Source organism: Aulostomus chinensis, chromosome 12 (genome assembly GCF_037954235.1).
Source record: "Aulostomus chinensis isolate RoL2024-O1b breed Wild chromosome 12, RoL_Achi_v1.0, whole genome shotgun sequence".
Lineage (NCBI taxonomy): Eukaryota > Metazoa > Chordata > Actinopteri > Syngnathiformes > Aulostomidae > Aulostomus > Aulostomus chinensis.
The window spans coordinates 19,540,543-19,561,861 of NC_141331.1; the positions used below are offsets into that span (position 1 = coordinate 19,540,543).

The following is a 21,319-nucleotide window of genomic DNA, read 5'->3' on the forward strand; positions in this document are numbered from 1 at the left end:
ACAACAGCCATTCTAAACCCTGTCCGAGTGAATCTTCAATGTGTGTCACAGCTCATGTCTATTCATGTCCTCTGAAATAATCATTTGCCTTAAACTAATAAATGGGCACTTATCCTTGACACAGAATTGAACATGTTTGAATAGAAATTATCAAATTGAAGCAGCGTCATAATCAAGCAAGTATCGCCTAAAAACAGCGTGCTTTTTAACTACAAGACAAACATTTTTAATCAATACTTGCTTGTTTCATCTTACCTTCAAGTTAGCTGAAGTTGGTTCCCGTCATTGTTAAGGATTGATGTGATTAGCTGAACTTTATTAGCAAACAAGGGATGTGATATCTTTGCTCATCATTGTCTTTGCTGGAAGATAAGACAACAGATCCCATGAAAACAGCAACAATGTTTCTCTCTTCAAGCATTCGGCCCATTCCCACTCAAATCAGGTCATATATGTATTTTGAATCCAGTTCTGTAACAGCTTGGTTGTAGTTTTTGGTAGTAGTGGATTTGCTGGAGACTATTTTCAACTGTGGGTTATAATAAATTTGGTGACGTATCGCGTATTTCCAGCAGCAGTAGGATTTACCCAAAATAGAGTGTGACAGATTTCGGATGCAGTGGCAACACACTCAGCATAAGTGGAGTGTGCTGAGTTTTTTGAAGGGGTGACTTATCTTTTCATGGGATTTGTTGGCAGTGAGAAAAACACAGCATCTGTTTTGTATTCTTCAATCTAGTTCTGCTACTTTTTAGATTTTAAATAACTTTTTAAATGGGTTCAAAAAGCAAATTTTCTGTAAATATGACTCTGCAAAATATCAATCTGGAAGCTTCATACTGTGACACTTTTCACCTGCCAGCAGACAGCTGTAGAAAGGAAAGTCTAAACGCACGGCGACTCTCTCTGTACGCTCAAGTTACTGTTAATGGAAAAGCTGGCATCTCTGCTTCTTTGATTACTTTGTGCGACTTTTAAATGTTATGAATGAGTTGAGCGAGGTGTCCTGTCATTGAAATCCTGCCTCACCATGATGTTTTTAGGCATTTCATGCAAATTGGGATTTTTAGATAAAGTGCCGGAACAGTTCCACCATCTGCTCGTATCTTCAGCTGTAAAAACACTTTGGGGGGGGGGGGGGCTCAAACTATTTTTGTTCTTGTATAAAAAAATTTTAAAAAAAGATAGAATGGAACAAAAAAAATCCTGTGCAGAGACCCGTCAATTTATCGTTCTGCACTTACATTTAAATCATCAAAGTAAATCAGAAATCGCAGCAAATTTATCTCAGCGCTCCAGGGGAATATTACAGAGGAGGCTAAACAACAAGAGTGTTAATTAACTCATCTGATTTATAAAGCCTATCTGTACTAGGACCTCTCTGTTTCCCCTCAGGCCCACTTGTGTCCAGAGAGGGTCAAGGGCAGATCATCCCCCGTGTGGTCCTGGATGTGACTGGATAAAAGAGTTGGAGGAATCAATATGATCAGTCTGCCGTGTGTCTGTCCCCCTCACTGCTTGTTAGCTGTTGGCATTTCGATGGACAAAACATTTGACCAAATAAACAGAAGACAGTGAATATGCATTTGGCCTTGTCTTTTATTTAATCATGCACATTTAAGCACCGTTGGATTTCTCCTAAACAAGATCTGGATATATTTTAATGTAACTGGTGGTCTGATCAGGATATGTTATTTTCTGGGTCAGTTGAGGACAAATGACACTCCAACAAAACCTGTGAGTCACTGATGACATTAAACAGGCAGATTCAGCTGTGAGGAGAATAGCCGACACGTTGGTTTGAAGAGGACGGCATTTCCCTGCAGTACTTCAGTAAATAACACAAACACTCTCTGTCTAAGTTGTGTAACACAGGTTGTGGTCTTTTAAGTGACAATTTCTTGATGCAAGGGCAATATTGAACTACAAATAAAGTTGTTCCTTTCAGTTTGTCCTCTTACTTTACCAACACATCACTGCCTCTTCTCCCCGCACATTTTTGGAACTGTCATTACCTTTACTTGTTGCACTTTGTAGTTTGGCCTTGGTGTCTCGCAGTCTCTCTGTGTTTCCACAGATCCACCAGAGCTCCATCTCTCTCCTCCTACCGCCGCCTGCATCGTCCCCCCCCCCCCCCCCCTTTTATCCCCTGCTGTTACACCGGCCCGCGCTCCCCTTCCATGAACCAGTCTGCCATCCAGTCCCCCATCAAGCTGGCTTGCTCTCCCTGCCTCCCCTTCCAGAAGCTTCCTTCTTCAGCTGTTATTAACATTTCCATGTTTCTCACATTCTGCATTGTAAACTGTTTTCTTGTCTGTAACAACATCTACTGCACGTCTGTCCGTCCTGGGTGAGGGATCCTCCTCTGTTGCTCACCCTGAGGTTTCTCAGAGTTTTCCCTGTTAAAAGGGTTTTCTATGGAGTTTTTCCTCAGTCGATGTGAGGGTCTAAGGGCAGAGGATGTTGTTATGATGCCATGTGAAGCCCTTTGAGACAAACTGTTTGTGAAAACAGGCTCTACAAATAAAATTGCCTTGCCTTGCCTTGCCTTGCCTTGCCTTGCCTTGCCTTGCCTTATCAGTTTATTTGAGGAAACCTTTTTCCAACGAGGAAATTTCTCAGAATCGAATTGTAATGTGTTCAAGCAGCTGGGAAGTGACAAAGTTCTCCACAAAGGAGAAGTTTGCCCAGTCTTTCTGGCAGAAAGCCCCTTTTGACTCTCTCTTTCAGAAAGAGGTTAGGTTAAGGAAAATGTTGCAGCTCAGTTTGAATAAAAACCTTTCACTGTTGGAGGAACTCTCCGGCAGAAAGCCTTCAATGCGAACTTCCCCCTGTTGCTCCAACTTTCCACTAAAGAAACCGTGTATAATGACAACTAAAATGGCCGTCAGCAGAAACCGTGCTGTATTTCTGCTGTCAGAATAGAGAAATGTGTCAGTCTAAAGCAATGAGGTGAAGCTCAGATTTCTGACAGTAACAGTATCAACAACACTATTTAGCTAGCCAAAAAATCAAAAATCTGGATGATGGCAGATGATTGATAAGTAGATGATAAGATAAGAGTAGAATAACAGGATGTGGTTTCTATCTCTTAATCCTTTTCAAGAGTGTTCAAATGTTTCTTTCTGCCCTTTCAGCCCCCATCGAGCTTCCCACCGAGGCAGCCAATGCAAAGCGAGGGAAAGGGAGGAATCAGAAAGAGACAGAGAAAATGTCAAAGAAGAGGCAGGCATTGAATTAAGAATGGGAGAGAGACATGAGAGAGATAATAAAGGAAGGCATGGTTATACAACTCTGAGCCTCAGAAGAGTCTGCCGTTGGCAAGGCTTCTTGAGTATGGCTGCTAAGATAACAAGGCAGGAATTATCTCCCAAAGTGCTATTAATAGCAGGCAAGTCACATCTTGTCCCTCACTGGGAGAGCAGTCTGCGCCCAAAGGCACCACTTTCCTGTTTCAACTCTTTCTGAAATGCGCCTTTTGACTGACATTTGCAAGCTGAGACAGACTGCCAGTACTCTCTGTTATAATGGCCTCGCCTACTTCTGCCTCGTACTGATGCAGGACAAGGAATATGAGACACGCGCGCACACACACACACACACACACACACACACACACACACACGCTCCCTCATCACTCAGGTATCTTCACTGATACACTTTGAACTCTCCAATCAGGAAAGAACTGTATAGAGGCAAGAAGATGTATCGCTATTTAAAGGAAACGTATCCAATAACAATAAAAACAGGTCCGTTTCTCATATCTGTTATATTATTGTGATACTGTTTTTTGTTTAAACAGTATCACAGTACAATATTCATTGCTCCTGCGTTTGCTGTTTGAAAATACTTTATCCCACAAAGATACAAATCTTGAATTCATTTGCTGAAATGTGAGGATCTTTTTACCTTAGCGTCCTTAGCTGGTGAAGAAATGGTCATGTGATCAAAACAGAGGCTTTGAAATGATTTGAAATTCTGCTCAAAAACACGGTGGCCTTTCGTGTTTATATATTAAGGATTGAGCTTTGGAGGGTTCCAGGTGTAGTGTTTTGGGTTTTTTGGCAGCCTCACAACCTAATTAAAGGTTGGGATTAGCCCACATTGTATCCAAGCAGCATTGACCTGGCGGTTATGTCAGTGTCACACTAACCTACAGTAGTAGCCTTTGAGGGAACAGGAAATTGGCGCTTTAAATGTTCATAACACCCACTGTCACAGTCATCCACGGCGAGAGGTATGTACACTAGCAGCATGTCCCCATTGCATATGGCACATTTATTTAAGGAACAAGTAAGAACAGCTACACAATATGCTCACTCTCCACACGCCTCCAAGTGACCACCCACCACATCCGCACCAACAAAGAGATGCACCGGTGAACCTGCAGGCTGTTGGTTTGAAATGTGTCCTCTGCTGTTTAATGCTTCACACACGAACAATTGAATTTGACAGCTGGTATTTTTAAACCTTCTCACCTACACATTTTTCAGTGCCACGTCTTCAGATAGTGAAATGCAAGCCGTTTGCCTTTGACCTTGGACCTGAGGGATGACCAGCAGAGATAGTGCTGTATCGTATGTGTAGTCTGACTGTTTGTTCTTACTATTTTTGTCTCTTCCAGATTCGCATAATCTCTGCATCATGGCTCCAGGGATTTGAGGGATTAAAGTTTTCATACCAGCAGCTAAATTTGTTTTTTGTAACTCGTAGTGACACGTACAGTTTACAGGAGGGCGATTCTGTGTTTGGTGATGTTTATGGTAAAAGTTTTTTTCTTATGACCTCTAACCTTTGGGTAGGAGGAACCCCTTCCTTACAGACATATTTCTGAGCACAAGATCTTACAGTGAATCCAAACAAAACTATTTTTTTTGAATAATGGTGATTTATTTGTGGTCTGAGGGGATTTTTGAGTGTAGTCATGTTTATTAATCAGAATAACTACTAAATCCATCTGCTGTTTGTTGTGAGAGACGGTCCCACAGGGACGACGTGTTTGTGTCGGTTAGATCGTTAGAAGTACAGCGCGAGGCTATGAATGAATGAAAGCATGAAAGCATGACTTCATCATCGCCACAATGCACTTTTTCTGTTTTGGGCATAATAAAATTAAATGTCCTTGACAAACCTCTTCAGTCTTGTTTAGTCACTTGACAACAAGCACTGTTTTTAAAACCTATCAACTTCCTAAAAGAAATGGAGGCAGAAACAATGCCTGACTTCCGGGTTGGCGGCCACAGCGTTTTCATCCTGGCCGTGCTGTCATTCCTTCTCACTCACACGCACTTCGACATGTACGCTGGACTCAACAGATTTCTCGTATTGTTGTATGTAAATTTATAAATTTTTGAATTACTTAAATTATTTTATTTTATTCAGCAATTTTTTTTTACAATGAACATTTGGTGAATGATGTGTGGTCTTCCTTGATGTACTTCATGCTGTAGAGTAAAACATCAAAATATAGTAAGCTCATGTTAAACGCAGAGCCTAATGCCAGCATTTCTCAAAAAAAAAACCACTCAAAACTCTAAAAGAGGCAATGGCATTCAACAATTCAAACTTGTACGCCACTCGGTGTATTGATTTTTTTTTCTATGAGGCTACACATTAGACACTTATTTTTATATATAATCTATATAGCCAAAGCCGGTAATGTTAGAAATATTTTAAAAGCAACATTTGATCTGACCAGCAAAATCTTTTTTTCTGTTCTGATCAAAATAATCCTTATACATTTGCATATTTTCTCTTAAACACAATGTCCCTACAGTAAAACTGTCTTTTTATTTAATGTTCCATAATCATGAATGTATTCTGAGGATCTAACAATCTGCCTGTAGTAATAATACTAATCTCTCCACAGGCCCTGAGAACGTTTCCACTGCAGCTGGCCCTTTAACAAGCACATCTTGGCGTTGACGCTCGAAAAAAAATGTGAATGAAATCCAGCCATTCATAAAAATAGGTCACTGCTGCGCTGTGATTGGCCAAACGGGACCTCATGGATAATCAATGACCTCCTGAATCGCCATTGGTTACTTCCATGACGGACAGGGCCACTCAGCCAATCAGCGCGCGTCTCCGCGTGCCGCTCGTGCCCAGGGGAAAAGCGAGTGGGCCGTTACCGAAAAGCTCAGTCAAGTTTTGTGAGTCGAGGCAGGCGCAGCAGCTTCATCGGTGCGCAGACGAGCACAGGACTACGCGTTGATTTTTTTTTTGTACTTGTGGACAGTTCTTACGATATTCTCTTGGTACAAAGGACGTAATTCTCCTGCAGTCAAGGTAAGCTGCATTCTTATTCCGCCGAGAACTTGATTTTATGAATCCATGTTGTGGCTAAATATTTCTCCAACGCTCCTGGAGAGAAACGCCATCTTACTAAAACATCTTCACTTTGGTTCTCACTTTTAAGTCCAGAAATTAGACGCGGTTTATCCCCAGCGTGTGTTGTATCATCTATATGTATATTGGCATTTTATCATCGGGGTCAAGCGACTCCTTGTGATTTTTTTATGAATGGACGTGGCCATTGTTTTTGCTCCCTCCGTGTTTCAACGCGGATCGAGTTTCACTTCATTGAGAAAAACAAGGTGGAGAAGGAGGGATGGGTGGGGGAAGGGCGGGGAGGAGGAGAGGGAGAGGCAGTAGGGGGTGGTGGTTAGCGGTCCCCAGCCTCGGCTGAAAATGTGATGTGTTATTTGAGAAAAGTTCTAATAAAGTTTGCTGTAATTCTGTAACGTACAGGAAATACGGTGGTAGCTGGAAAACTTGGTGATGCGTCTAGGGACCACTTCACATTGCAATTTCTCTTTAGATTCTGGTCTGTGCCAATGTACCATACCGTTAGTGTGCCGTTATTGTTGTTGATTTTACTATTAAGTAACTTTTTTGATTTTTTTTCTTTTTAAATTTTCCTTGCTGGGAAAAATCCTTTCTACTTTGTTTATGTATGATCACGTCAAAGAAGGGCATTTAAATGCGCGAGCCACATGACCAGCCAGTGCTAATGTTTTAAGTGCTGTCTGTGCTGTGTAATAATTGCCCTCAGCTATTCTTTATTCGTCATCCATTAACAGGAGATGGAGGGGTGAGTCATATCTCTCTGCTGGGGGAGAGATGACAATAGAGGGCAATGCTGGTAACTCAGCGGTACCTTGTTGTGTAAAAGGAACTTTTTTATGTTTTGGTTCAGAATGTGTTTGTGTGTGTTTGTGTGTGTGAAACCTTATGGATCTGTGCTAGCTAGAGTGGGACTTCTGCCAAGTGCTACACCACAATTGTCAGGTTGTGTCAGTCCAGAACAGTAATTAACTCTCAGACTGGCCTCTTGCTGTCGTGTAAGAGGGGCTTGGCCTCGTGGTGCACGCTCCAAATAGTAGGACTGCTGTCTGCTCGTTTGAACTGAAATTCTGCAAGCTGATTATAGTGGAAGGTAGTGCCCACAGATGGCCAGTGAGTCCAGCTTATATAACTGTATTAGATGTGTTCCACAATGACACTGTTTACATAGTAGGACTTGCTCTATCTTGGCGTGGCTCAGCATAATGAGCTGTTTGTTGATTAAATGAAAGACTGGGAGAGGATGGCAGCGGTGATGCAGCATCCGACTGTGATGTAGAAAACTGACCGTACATGAACACACTACTCTCGAAGGAACAGAGCGACCTCAAACGTGACAGCACCGAGACAAGTTTTTATTCTCAAAGGGCAAATGCCTGGTGCTGTGTGTAGATTTTTAGTTTCATGACACCTGCTTATGTGTTTTCCAGTGACCCATAAAGCGACCCAGACGCTGTCGCTTTAAAGCAAACGCCTCCCCCTCCCCCCCAATATCAGAGCCCCAATCACCCTGATAACATGGACGGATTCTATGACCAGCAAGTCCCATTTATGGTCCCACCCAGTGTAAGTGGACACATGTCCGCCCCACACGTCACATCTGCACTTTCAAGTCATGGCTAGTCATTTTGGACGGACCTCCCTGTGGTCACTACCGATAAATTATTCAGTTGTAGTTTATATCCTCTGCACTGACCACTAGGAGGAGAGTGATAGCTTCTGTTGACATTTCTTCTTCTTCTTCTCCGCAGTCTCACGCGGAGGAACCAGCTCACAACAGGCCTCTTACTGACAGGAAAAGGAAATTTGTGGACACAGAACTCGCTCAGGACACAGAAGGTATGTTGCTAGTGGGAATAAATGATGTAGGTTTATATGTCAGAGGATATATGCTGTGATTCAACTTGAAAAACAGGGCTACAGTTTCATCATGGATCTTTTTTCTTTCCATCTTATCAGAACTTTTTCAAGACCTTAGCCAGCTGCAAGAAATCTGGATCGCTGAAGGTGAGTCTTAGAACTTCCCTGCTCTTCTGCCTCTTTGCAGTTGGCTCTATAATCCCTACTTAGAATATACCTCCACTCAAATGAAACTGGGAAAGTTTTGAGATTGAAGATTAACTTGGGATGTGAAATATTTCCATGTTGGTAATTAGAGAAAGAAGAGCAAAGTCCTCCACACAAGAAACTGCTGACTATTTTTTTGTCCTGCTGTAAACAGCTTTTAGCAACCTCGTTTTTGCTTGTTGCTCTTTTGAAATACTTAAACACTTGGTTATTTACCAAGAGCCAATAGACTTTTTTGCTTCATCGAGGTGTTTGTTTTACAGAGATTTCTGTTCCTCACATATTCTGCTTTATCTTCACAGCCCAGGTGCCTGATGACGAGCAGTTTGTCCCAGATTTCCAGTCGGATAGCTGTGAGTACTTATTCATCTGATTATTGTGAGTCTTTTTGTCCCCTCAAGATATTCCATAATATAATTAGGATGTTTTCGCCATCCTGGTTCAAGACCCGTGGCCCTCTCTTTTTTTTGGTGACTCATGCAGCAATGACAGTTTGGATGGAATATCAGGGCATTTCATCAAAATTATTCACCAACAACCATGACAACTTTTTGTTTTTGTTTTTGCTCTGATGTAGAGCTATACTGCCGTCCCTGACCAGGCATCTAGGTTATTTGTCTTCAAAATGCAGCTCTGTGGATGAGCTCTCTCACTCTCCCTCTCTCCGTCTCCACCATTTTGATTTTAATCAGCCGATTGGCATGGGGCATCACATGAGCCAAGCTTCTAATCTGATTTCACACTTTCCCGCACTCAGGCCCTGCTGCTGGAGTGGGCCAGATTCCAGTGGATAGGGCAGCTTCAGAGCTGCCTGCTTGTTTCAGATCCTGAAAAAAGAATATGGACCCTGTCCTCAACACACGTTGCTATTTGTCTCTGCATGTTGCCTTCAAGCTGCAGCTGAATGATGGAATTCAGTTATACCCAATGGAGCGTTTTATGACCCCTCGTCATTCTGGGTTCATGTTTTCATCTGATGCGTGGGAGGTGGAGATTGGGTGTGGTTGCTGCCTGTCTTTGTTTGGCTGTGTTTGAAATCTCTGTTAATGTGGGACAGTGAGCCCTAGCCTACAGCTCTGTGGTGCATTCAGATATGTAGTAAGTGAACATATGTATGTGCAATCAAGGGTGCTACAGTGCTTGGCTGTTTGAGATCTGTGTGTGTGTGTGTGTGTGTGCGCGCTTCCGTGAGTGTGTGTGTGTGTGTGTGTGTGCTTCCGTGAGTGTGTGTAAAATCCAAAGAAGTTGCTATGGTTGCCAGGCCGATGGCATCCTGTCTGTCTATTCACCAAGGCCAGATATTCCATATGTGCCCTGCAAAAGACTGCATGATGGACAACTCCTGCCCTCCTACCCTGAGCTTGATGGATTTGTACAATGTGCTCTGTGGTGTTGGGAGTTTATTTTAGATATATGGTGAGTGTGTTTGCATGAAGGCAGCCCCATCTCTTAATCTACCTCTTTTCTGTAGTCAGGAATGATGCCTAATCTCCACATCATTTGCTTTTCTCCCTGTGTGAGGAATCTCATTCAAGCCATTAGGTTCCACAGTGTACACAAGGGAGATCACATGCTCATTGTTAGCTCCGCTTAGGTCCATCAGCACCCTTGGTGATTTATTTGGCTCCCTCTCCTCTGCGCACGGGGATCCAGTTTCTGCCTGGCTATTATGTGGCGCCCCGGAAACTGCAGCCGATGTGCAGAAAGCTGCAAGCGAGTGTCTAATGGTTACAGCACGGGCGAAGGAAATCATTCTCCACCATTATGTTGCAGCCACATTGATTCATGGGTATTGGTATTGGCCTGGCCTAATGGGAATCAGACGAGACGTTTGATAGCTTTTGTGTGTGGAGCTGTTAGTATCACGGTAACTACAGCAGCCACACTGCTGGATAGATGGTTGTTTTCAGAGTGCAGTCAACTATTATTTCGGCGGATGATAAATAACGGCTAAATGGCTTTGTCAGCCTGGGGAATACACAGATATTGGCCAAACGTACATTTATCCATCATGACTAAATCTGGTTAAGATAACTGCTGAACTTCTGTTCATGGCTTCAAGTATGCAGGTGATTTTAGGACTTAATCTAATGTGCTCAATTCTGTTGTTTCTCTGCGTGTCTCCTTCTGTCCAGTGATGTTTCATGGCCCACCACCAGCCAAGATCAAACGCGAGTTGACTCCCTCCAAAGAGCTTTCCCCCTGTCACCAGGACAGGAGTCCCATGCCCTACGGAGAGAAGTGCCTTTACAGCTACAGGTAAGGAGGGGGGAATATTTTTTAGAAACTGCACCACGGCTTACTGATTATTTCACTCTGGTTGATGCTGACCTTTGCCCCATCTCTTAACCTACAGTGCCTGTGACAGGAAGCCTACTCCTGGGTTTAAGCCATTAACTCCTCCCTCTACACCAGTCTCTCCGTGTGTCGCTGCCAGCTCAGCAGGAACGCACCCTCTAAGTGAGCAGACCCCTTCTCCTCACCCCAATGTAGCCAATTCGACTCCAGGGCAGCGTTCAGTGCACGTACAACAACAGCCTATTACGAGTGCAGCCCCGCCCAACCGGCAAGCACTCCCAGTCCATAGCCCACCATTTGCCGTACCCTGTACACTGATCAGCCAGGATGCCAACAACTTCTCACCTGAGCACAGGTGAGCAATTCCACACAGAATGGATCTATCTGGTTGTGACACATCTGCCTTGATTTTGTCATTTATTCTAATGGAAAGAATCTTAATCATGCTCCTGCCACTTTTCACCTTCTTCAGGTTCCAGAGGCAGATGTCAGAGCCATCACTACATTTCCCTCCAACAGAGAGTCAAGGACACGCCCAGTTCTTGTCCCACCCCCCCAGCAGCAGCAGCAACAGCAGCAGCAGCAGCAATGGTCTCCCACGTGAAGGTCGGCCACTATACCACCGGCAAATGTCAGAACCCCTGGTTGCCGTGCCTCCTCAAGGCTTCAAGCAAGAGCTCATTGACCCACGCTACACGGAGCAGGGTGTTCCCAACATAGGCCCTCCAGCACCACCACTGGGCCCTCCACGTCAGGCTCCTTTCCACCAGGTGGTTATCAAGCAAGAGCCTCGTGACTTCTGCTTCGACTCTGGTGAGTTGCAAAGCTGTTTGAATTCATAATTCATCAATTGAGTGAGGAAGATCCACATTAGATGAGTGAAAGTAATTGTCCAGGGCCAAGTAGGTCCAGGGCAGAAGGTGAGGAATGTGCCGGGCCATGTTTGTTCTGGCCACTGACACATGACTGAAAGATTTAGCATGCAATAGAGGTCTAGGTGCACAGGTAGTCCTTTTACACACACTCACACACACTCTCTCCCTACTTAATCTGCATCATTGCTCCCAAGTCACGCCAGTAAAGTAAAAGTGGGTCTCTTAGCTCAGCCTAAGCCTCCAAGGGCAAAAAGTAAATGGGTCATCCAGCCAGGTGCAGGGAAGCTCTTCACTGAGCCTACCTGGAATAAATCGAGGCCAATGCCCCCTAAGGACTTAATGGCCTGCAGCACAGCAAGTTCATTGTAAAAGCCTGGAAATTTTCAACACACGGGGTGGGCCAACCATTGTTAGTCCCCCAGAAATGCTGTTTACTCACATGGTATAAATCAAACAAGCAACTGTCGGCCTAACACCCACACAGCCAGCTGTTGTCCCCGCTCGGCTATATTAACATCCTCTTTTCCTGAAACGCTGCAACTTTTTGGTGTAATCTTTTTCCAAGGCACTCTCGCATGTACTGTCATTCCTTTACTACTTGCTTGGTGACCGGCTGGCCGAGTAGTGATGTAATGACAAATCCTCTTAGCTTCTTATGGCCTTTAAATACCTACGTCACAGAGAGCGATCATCTTTAGATGGACGGAGGATGAATGTTGAACACGGCAGGAGTATATTGTCGTGTTGTGTACACCACTAATCGGTGTTCGTGGTGTACAGAGTTAAATTCTTTCCCCCTTTTCTCCTGTTCTGTTTGGACGGTAACCTCTGACAACAATCACTTCCTGCAGTCTTTCCCTTAAGTGAGAACAAGAGGGGACAGAGTCTTGCACAAGATTGCTCTCTGGCAGTCTTATCAGTAGAAAATAATGTCCGGGGGTGGTGGGGTTGGTATGCGCTGCAGAGACACTGTGAACAGAAGACAGACCCTACCCCCTCAGGGGGAAGACTGTTATAACTTGATTGTGATTGAGATTTAAATCAGAAATTATTGTGTAAATCCTATTTTAAGGCTTGGAGGACATGCAAGGGATGCTGCAGTTTATCTGGGCATGAGACAGTTCCAATAGATGGGTGACAAGGTAAAGGGGAAACCTAAATAAATGTGCAGAAACGGCACATGGAGATGCATCTACACAGATTGAAATGGTGGGCTATGGCCTTAAGTCACCATGGACCTAATTCAACACTTATGGGATATCTTTGATCAGCCATCATCCAAACTCATATCATTTGGAAGAATGATAGTCTAGACCTATAGAATCTATGTCAGAGTGCAATAAAGCTTTTTGACAGCTTGTATCAGCTCAACAGCATAGTTTTTTGCCTTAAATTGAGTTTACTTGTCAAAAATGAGAGAGAGAGAGAGAGAGAGAGAGAGACTTCTTATTCCCATGCAGCGTATGTTCAGACTCGGACTTAAGACCTCCTTTATTATCGCAGATCAATCCATACAACTGATTTTTTTTTTAAGCTAAAGTCTAAATATAACTGTCAGCTGCGAGGTGGATTTTGATGCTCATTTGATATGACGGTGTGGTTGAGATATGTCTCTGGTCTAAATTTGTACGCCCATCTTCTTTGTTTACAGAAGTGCCTAACTGTCAATCATCATTTGGGAGAGCGGGGAGCTTCTACCAAAATAACCATGAAAGTAAGTTGAGATTATTTTGAAATTCTTCCGATATCTAGGTTGATTTATTTCATTAGGTCTTGGTGAACCTGAGCTGCGGGACTTGCTGAGGGGCCCAAAGATCTGAAAGGGGACTGCCTAGCACCCACATGACAGCATCATAACTTGCAGAAACTCAGCACAATCCAATCTACTAACATGAAAACATTAGCTAGCGCTACTTGGAGACTAAAGCATAATACGCAACAATCAGTTTCCTTCGCTGCTAATCTATTCTGATCAATTGCGCTTGTGTCTCTTATTATCTCCACTCAGGCTTCTCCTTTGACAGGGATCCTCACCTGTACTTTGATGACACCTGTGTGGTCCCTGAAAGATTGGAAGGTAAGACCAAATGTTGGAGAAAAACTATCAAGATTAGTGCAGGATATCCCTAGAAACAGGACTCTTTCTGAGGAGTTCTCCAGTCCTTTGACTGCTTAGGGAGCATAATGAACAGCAAGTCCATTTCACAGTTACAATCTGGCAGGAATGTCTCACCACACTGTGGTCGTGATGGAGTACAGAGCTGACCGACACTTTTTTTTCCCTCCCTTTCTTTCTACTTCTGTCTCTTTATATCCTTCCATGCTCCATTTTCTCTCTCTTTCCCTCCTCTCCCACTCACAGGGAAAGTAAAACAGGAGCCCTCTGTCTATCGAGACGGTCCCCCCTACCAGCGCCGTGGCTCCCTGCAACTGTGGCAGTTCCTGGTCACTTTGCTGGACGACCCAGCCAATGGCCACTTCATCGCCTGGACTGGTCGGGGCATGGAGTTCAAGCTCATTGAGCCCGAGGAGGTCTGTCTTTGCTGTTCACAGAAGCACTTGTTTTTTTTTTTTTACTAGATTGTGAAACATTTGCTGTTTGATGTCTCCCACAGTTTGTAACCTGTGGATTCTTTCGTGTGTGTATGGTCACAGGTGGCTCGTCGCTGGGGCATCCAGAAGAACAGACCAGCCATGAACTACGACAAGCTGAGCCGCTCGCTGCGTTACTACTACGAGAAGGGCATCATGCAGAAGGTAAAGGCACGTTCACCCTTTTTGTTTCCTTCCAACCCTCTTTCCCGAGTAATTGCACAGTGTGACACAAAAATTGTGACATTTTAATTCACACAGAGGGTGATATGTGCAAACACTGTTGAGCATTTATTGTCATTATACTCCACAGGTCTGAAATTAGACAACGCTACTCCACCACTTAGTTAAGAGTCTGTACAGGAAGTCACTCTTGTTTATTCTGTGAACTTTACTACCCAGGTGGCTGGTGAGAGGTACGTGTACAAGTTTGTGTGTGATCCTGAGGCCCTCTTCTCCATGGCTTTCCCTGACAACCAGAGGCCAAACCTGAAGGTCGATCTGGACAGTCTGCCAGGCCTGGAGGACGACACTGTGCCCCTCACCCACTATGAGGAAAATGCACCCTATCTGCTTGATGCGGGGGAACACTGTGTGGCAGGCCTGCCCTTCCCAGACGGCTGCAACTACTAACGCCTGGTGGTGTCCTGATGCACAACACACGTACACGCAAACACTCCCAAAGTCTCTTGATGCCCACTCTTAAAATTCAGAGATGGAACTGCTGAGCAGCTTGGAGGGAAAACCTTGAGCTCTGCTCCATGATGGTTTCCTCTCCTCCCTGAAGACCCTCTAAAACTCTGAAAGCTCCCCAGCCAAGAACGAATGAGGGAAAGCCTGTGCCAGCTTTTCTACAGCACCATCATATGAGTGAGAAAGGGAGAGGGTTGTAAAACCAGAAGTGGCGTACTTGACGCAGTAGCTCCGCCCACCTTACAAGTAAAGTAAGGCATGTGGCTGCCGCTGATTCGGAGACCAAACGAAGCAAGGCCTCAGACCACCAAAGTTAGGTGAACTGACAGACTCCCCCTTCAACAAGACTGAGAGAGTTGATTAATTTGTAATATTGTGACAATCTGCTTTTCTTAAAAAAAACAATCAAATTACTAAGTCAGTGAAATCATTTTAAATCTATGAAGATATTCTAAATGCAGCACTATTCTATAGTTGCCTTTTGGGTTCCCCCATTGTCATCTCACCACATCTGACCTATAACATCCGTGAAAGGGCTTTAATTTGCAAATACGGATGGACAAAACAAACACACACAACATATTCTTAACTCGCAGATCAGTTTGTTTTCTGTAGATATGACTTTTTTTTTCTTCTTTTTTTTTAATATGCCAGCTGTTCCTCAGTTTTGTTGAGACTTAAGAGACCTGGAGCTCTCAGGATTCTGGAACGTCGCTGTATTCAGGCTAGTTGGTTTGGCTGCTCTCTTGTGTAAATGTTCTTTAATTGTTCTGCCCATGTAAGAGATTGTATCCGCTTCCCTTTAGAGACTGCACCCCGTGGTTGGAGCCCACAGTCTAAATAGTCTGTTCCTCACTGCTGGGTCCTGTTACTGGTCATGTTTAGAGACGATTAGCACTCCAGTCTCCTCTGTTTCAAAAGGGATGCAAGTACATATTTTCCCAGAGATGGCCACATTGCTCCTTTTTTGTATTTCTGTCTGAGTGCATATTATTTTCCTTGGCAGTGAACCAGTTCCTCTGATGCACCAGTATGGCAGGAGCATCAGGGCGTTGCATGCAAAAAAAAAAAAATTACGAGGTGCAATATGACACCTTCTTTCGGACACCTCTCTGCCAATCGTCAACATGAGACCTCTGCTTCTCTTTGCATGGTGTAATCAGTTAAAACTGTGTCCACTAACATATCGCTTTACTGTCTCTGGACAAAGAAGATATTTGTAATATTCTCTGCATTTTTTGTGTTCATTATCTGTGTTTCCAAATGGGGGCAAAGACAACTTATATAAAGTATATATTTTTGCTATAAGGCTGCATTTGTTTTGATTTTAATGTATAAGCTGTATAGTTCTGCCTCTAATAGACATGTACCTTTTTAAAAAACAATCTCAGTCCTTCTGATGCTACTACCGCAGACTGTTTCTTAAACAGGCCTCTTTGTCAGGTTGGAGATTGAATGAGAGGATGTTATTATCTTGGTTGTAAACGATGTGTATAAAAGCCTGAGTTCCAGCGAAGGCCACAAGTTCTATCATGGGATCTACGCCAGGCACAGGGGTTGTCTGCACTTGTACAGGCTTCAGCCCCCCTCCCCTCCCTCTCCTCACAATGTGTTTCTTACACTGCTGACTTTATGATAATCTGTACTGGGTACAATAAACAGTCCTCTATGCTTCATTGCCTGCAGTGCTGATGTTTCATCGTTTTCTCCCCCTCTTGCTTGCAGTTTGACCCGGCTGATTCCTGAGTCACATGCCTCGGCTGAATCTTTAGGACATAGTTTGAAGAGAATGATCAGGCTCCAGTGAATGTTTTGGAGTGCCAATATGGTCACTGCTTTGTCAATATATCACACACGGTAGCTGAGTGGAGCGGTTCATGTTGAAGACTTATAGTCTGTTGCAATATGGGTTTCTAGTTGTGTGTGCTGAGTGACTCATCAGTAAATAATTCATAGTTTATCACCATAAACTGACAGTGTGTTCAGAAAATATGTTCCACAAGACATGAAGTATTAGACCTGGCTGAGAACACAACCATAAATATTGAAATACCCAATGTACTCTCTTGCACAATGACTAGGAAGTTAAATTACAACCTTGAGGATAAATGAATGGGGGTACAAGAATGTTCGTTCACCAACTTTTCCATTATGATAGTGATTCCGAAGGTTTATGTTTGCCAGAGCATTGCTTTAAGCTCAAAGCTAACAACAGCATGCTAAAGGTGATGGTATTAGAATGTTGGCCTATAGCAGGTGTTAAGTAAAGTAGAAGGGTTAGGATATTCATTTGCTAATCAACACGAAAATTCAAGTGAAGTCATTTGGTCATAAAAAAAAAGTATTTATTTAAATTTGGACCTGGAAAAGGTAAATTTTTGCTACTGGAATATATTGTTTAATAAGATTGATGGAGTTCAAGTCTGGACATACCTTCATGGCTGTGCTTTACACCTGCATGGCCAGGAAGCAACTCCACCAGGTTGCAAAAAGAAGTGTGATAAATAATGTGGATGGTGATATCTCTGGGGGTAAATCTTTTTTTTAATCAGAGTTGAAATAGTTAGAGGCTGTCATTTTGACACAAAGTCAATCTTGAGGTGGTGCTAAAGAAAGAGTCAGATGATCACAAAGTTAAAAGTCATCATTATCGCCAATGAAAAGTTCCCAGAAGAGACAAAAAAAATGATGTTGGTATTTGAAGCTATATTTAAAGAGAATTAACTTTAAAGTTTCAAAATAAAAAGGGGTGATTTTCAACAGAGCTCCAAATTGACTGTGTGGCAACTATTTTTGGTGATGTGCTTCCCCATCACAGGATTTTAGGAAATGGAAACAAGTACTGATAAAATCAGACGGTCTAGTATCCCGTCTACATGTATATGCTGCTCAAAAAACACTGAGGGGATACCTAACTACGGTAGTTCAAAACCAAGTCAATCAAACCTGTGGGATATCAGTCTGTCTTGTTAATAGTGTAAGTGATAGTGAACATGCTCTGGTGCAAATGAAAGACAACAGCTGGACTGAAGTGGCCGAGGTAGGATGGTTCCACAGGTGACCATTTCTCTTCTCTCCTTATCCTTCCTTCTCTGGTTTCTCTAATCTTGCCAGCGTCTTTGTCCTTATTGGTTGCATAAAGTCGTACCTGCAGCCCGTTCAGGTTGCACAGGTGTGCTTGAAATATTTAGTTCAAAGAGATCCAATCTGTGCCTGAGGTGCTCCTTCATTTTTTTTTAAGCAGTATATACATATATGAAGTGTTAATACCAGTATACTGTAGTAGTTTGATACAGTGACAGGACAGCATTCTAAGGGTTTGACTGTACTGAAATGTTATTCCCGCATACAGTATGACAATCCTGTTTGTTATCATACAAATGTAGAGAGGTTCAAGTATATATGCATACACTGGTTTTGTAATGGCTGATGTCTGTGTCGTCTGAACTGCCTCTTTGTTTTATTGTATTTGAAATGAAGACCTGGGAATGTTTCACAGCTTTCCATCTTGCCATGATTGTTTCATCTTATAAAAACACACTGAAGATGTCCTGACATGTGAAATTCTTCCCCGAGGCATGTGTAGTCTTTTTACTGCAGCTGGGTTACGTTACAGCAGCGATAATTTGGTGTTGAACTGAAATACGTGACACGGTGATATCCGATAAGTGATAAAAGTGTGAAGCCTCAGAAGCATTGTTGTCATGGCCAGCAGCACCGTGCTCACTGTTGAGTCAGAGGCTTTTCAAACCGCAGAGTGTAAAAGCTGAACTCTGTCTCCACAAACACAGCCTGGCAGGCAACTTTCCACAGACACAGAGAAGAGAACCTTTGAAGGATATGAGAGAACTTTGAGTTTGCTCCTGGGAGGCGCCCTACTCTGATTTACTATGTACGTGCGAGTATAGTTGCTGCCATTATAATACATTATCTGGAGGATGCTTTTGTTCAAAGTGAAAGTACATTTCATCATCAGTTTGACAGCATCATGTTATTTTGCTCACATTAACAATAGTATACAGCCATTAGATCCATTACATGTCAATCAATATACAGTATGTCATGATATCTGTGGAACTGAAGAAGAAAAGATAACCATAAGAAGGCAAAGAAATGGAATTATGTCTTCACTCACTGCAGTTTCTTAGATAACGTGCCAAAGTGTGTCAAGTCAATGTGCGATGTAGCTATAGCTATAAGCTTTGTGCCTCTTTTTTATATCTTTGTCACTGTTATCGGCCTGTCACAGGCCTATCTACGAAATCTGAGTATGTGGTTTTGATATGCGCCAATATTAAGAAACTTTTTATAGCACATTAAATGCAGAAAACCATTTAAAAACGGTGTGAAACAGTGTAGATGATAACAGTATTGGAGAGAACTGCCTCCGCTTTGTTTGTTTTGCAATTTTATTTCGCTCTTTCTTTTAATGGTCATGTATGACAATGTTAAATACTTTTAATAAAGACAGTTATCAGTTGATGAAATTAGCCTTCTGAGTACCTTTACATTGGCATATCAGTGCGGACAAAATTGGTGCCCAATGAAAGCAGGGTCTATTTTAAGCACTAAAATTCACTATATCGGTTACACTTATTAGTAATCATTGAGTTTTCTGCTTCTTCTAAAATCGGTACCATGTGTGGCTCAAATATCCCATATTGGTTGGGTCCTAGACAGGAGAGGGTTCACTCACAAAGACCTAATTTTCTGGCCATCACTGCGCTCATACACACAATAATCAGCTTGTCAGACAAGTCAACATGATGTTTATTGATAAGTTCTTTCTTGTGCTACATGGGTGTCCTCGACAACATCACCAAAGCCCCATCCTGAAAGTCATGTGACAAGCAAAAAACTCCTCTCTCTTTTTCTCTGGTTACATCCCCTTAAAATCCCATTGAGCCTTAAGCCTAGTATAACGGTGCTGATCTGCAGTCCATCACCCACAAAGTTCCACTTATCCACTTGTTGACCTGCCAAAGGTTAACAGCAAACTAAGGACACAGCTAGATACATACAGGAGAAATGAGTTTGGGCTCCAAACGTATGACACAGCCAAGGCCGCATCATAAACGTCACCCTAAATCGATTCTTACACTATTACGGAGCACTTGATACATGGCGGCAGGCTTTAACAGCCAGAGAAATGGACAAAGCAAATGGGTAGTCCATCAACATACATTACACCACATGACCACGAGCTGCCTTCAAGTAAATTATTGATCCATACACAAGGCACAGCAACTAGGCGTAATGTGGTTTCAGCTTTGACTCTTCAGACACACACACACACACACACACACACACACACACACACACACACACACACACACACACACACACACACACACACACACACACACACACATACAGCCTCCCACTGTAGTTCAGGAAAGTGAACTACACCTTCCTGCCTACAAATGCTGAAAAATATGGGTTGTGCTGCTAGAAAGGGAGCAACAGCACAAATCTTTCATATTATGAGGTTAACACATTGTGTTAACACAATCCTAATTATCATGGTGAGACCTTGGTGCTAAAGCTCCATTACATAACAGTGTTGCTCACAAGCAAACACACACACACACACGTGCACACACACGCACACACCGCCCACAAACTTGCTTTCATAGATTATTATACAAGGAGCATAGCTGCCCTCTACTGGATGAATACCTTCCCTACAGGAACGTGAGAACCAGGCTCTCCAGAGTCTGTAAGAGGATGATAATAGAGCAAATGAGATCAAAATTGTGATTATATAAATTGCATCTATTTTTTTTTGCATTTTCTTGACAAGTGAGTAACTCCTCTTGAAGAAGATACAATAAGAAGCTTTCATTGTCGTCGTCATCCTGTTGCTTTAATCTCACCACACTCGTGCCTTCCATGTCCCTGCTGATGGAGTTACTTGACATTTATTCTTTTTACTGCTCTGTCCTGCCAACTCCTATTAGAAATTGATCAACTCTTTTATTCTTACTATATTAAGTGGGACTGCAGCACTTCATTTTGAATTAGACAGGCACTTTGAGCTCATTTACACTGACAGCTATGCCAAAACACCCATCTGGTTTCAATTAGTAAGATCCTGTCCGATCCAATATAGACTTATTAGAGAAATGAACACTTCAACATACATCAGCACAACAGGAATGATTTCAAATGACAGATAAATCTTTGGAAAAATGTTAGTTGGCATGAAGTTAGTTTTTTTTTTTTAGGCTACAGCCACATACTGTAAATATACTTTCATTTTATAATAAAAACAGCCCACACAAGCAGTTTAGCACAATTTCAGAATTAACCTCTGTCCAGACTGACACGCCTGCATATCATATGGCTTTTCACATAACCAGGAAGTAGATTGTCTACTACGAGGATGATTGTATGTTTGCAGAAAAAAACATGGAGGAAGACCAACAATGGCATATATTGCGTAGTAC

General features: G+C 42.9%; 2 protein-coding genes across 3 annotated transcripts in view; both read left to right on the forward strand.

Moving 5' to 3' along the window:
- The window catches only part of dgkg (diacylglycerol kinase, gamma), a 105,401-nt gene extending 103,305 nt beyond the window's left edge, over positions 1–2,096 (forward strand). The window contains exon 28 of the mRNA XM_086220746.1: positions 1,396–2,096. The gene's annotated coding sequence lies outside the window, so the exon portion shown is untranslated. The remainder of the gene's footprint in view (positions 1–1,395) is intronic.
- A 4,053-nt stretch (positions 2,097–6,149) lies between these two features.
- On the forward strand, positions 6,150–19,247 carry etv5a (ETS variant transcription factor 5a). Of its 2 annotated transcripts, none has more exons than XM_086220752.1 (13): positions 6,150–6,288; positions 7,776–7,911; positions 8,097–8,184; positions 8,305–8,352; positions 8,715–8,765; positions 10,548–10,665; positions 10,763–11,065; positions 11,183–11,523; positions 13,237–13,299; positions 13,594–13,662; positions 13,948–14,117; positions 14,241–14,348; positions 14,580–19,247. In XM_086220752.1, the coding sequence occupies exons 2-13, from the start codon at positions 7,864–7,866 to the stop codon at positions 14,808–14,810; spliced, it is 1,638 nt and encodes a 545-aa protein (XP_086076878.1). In that variant the 5' UTR covers positions 6,150–6,288; positions 7,776–7,863; the 3' UTR covers positions 14,811–19,247. The 2 variants fall into 2 exon arrangements, with proteins under 2 accessions (XP_086076878.1, XP_086076879.1); XM_086220753.1 differs by having other exon boundaries at positions 14,241–14,342; positions 14,580–19,246.
- The last annotated feature ends 2,072 nt before the right edge of the window (positions 19,248–21,319 follow it).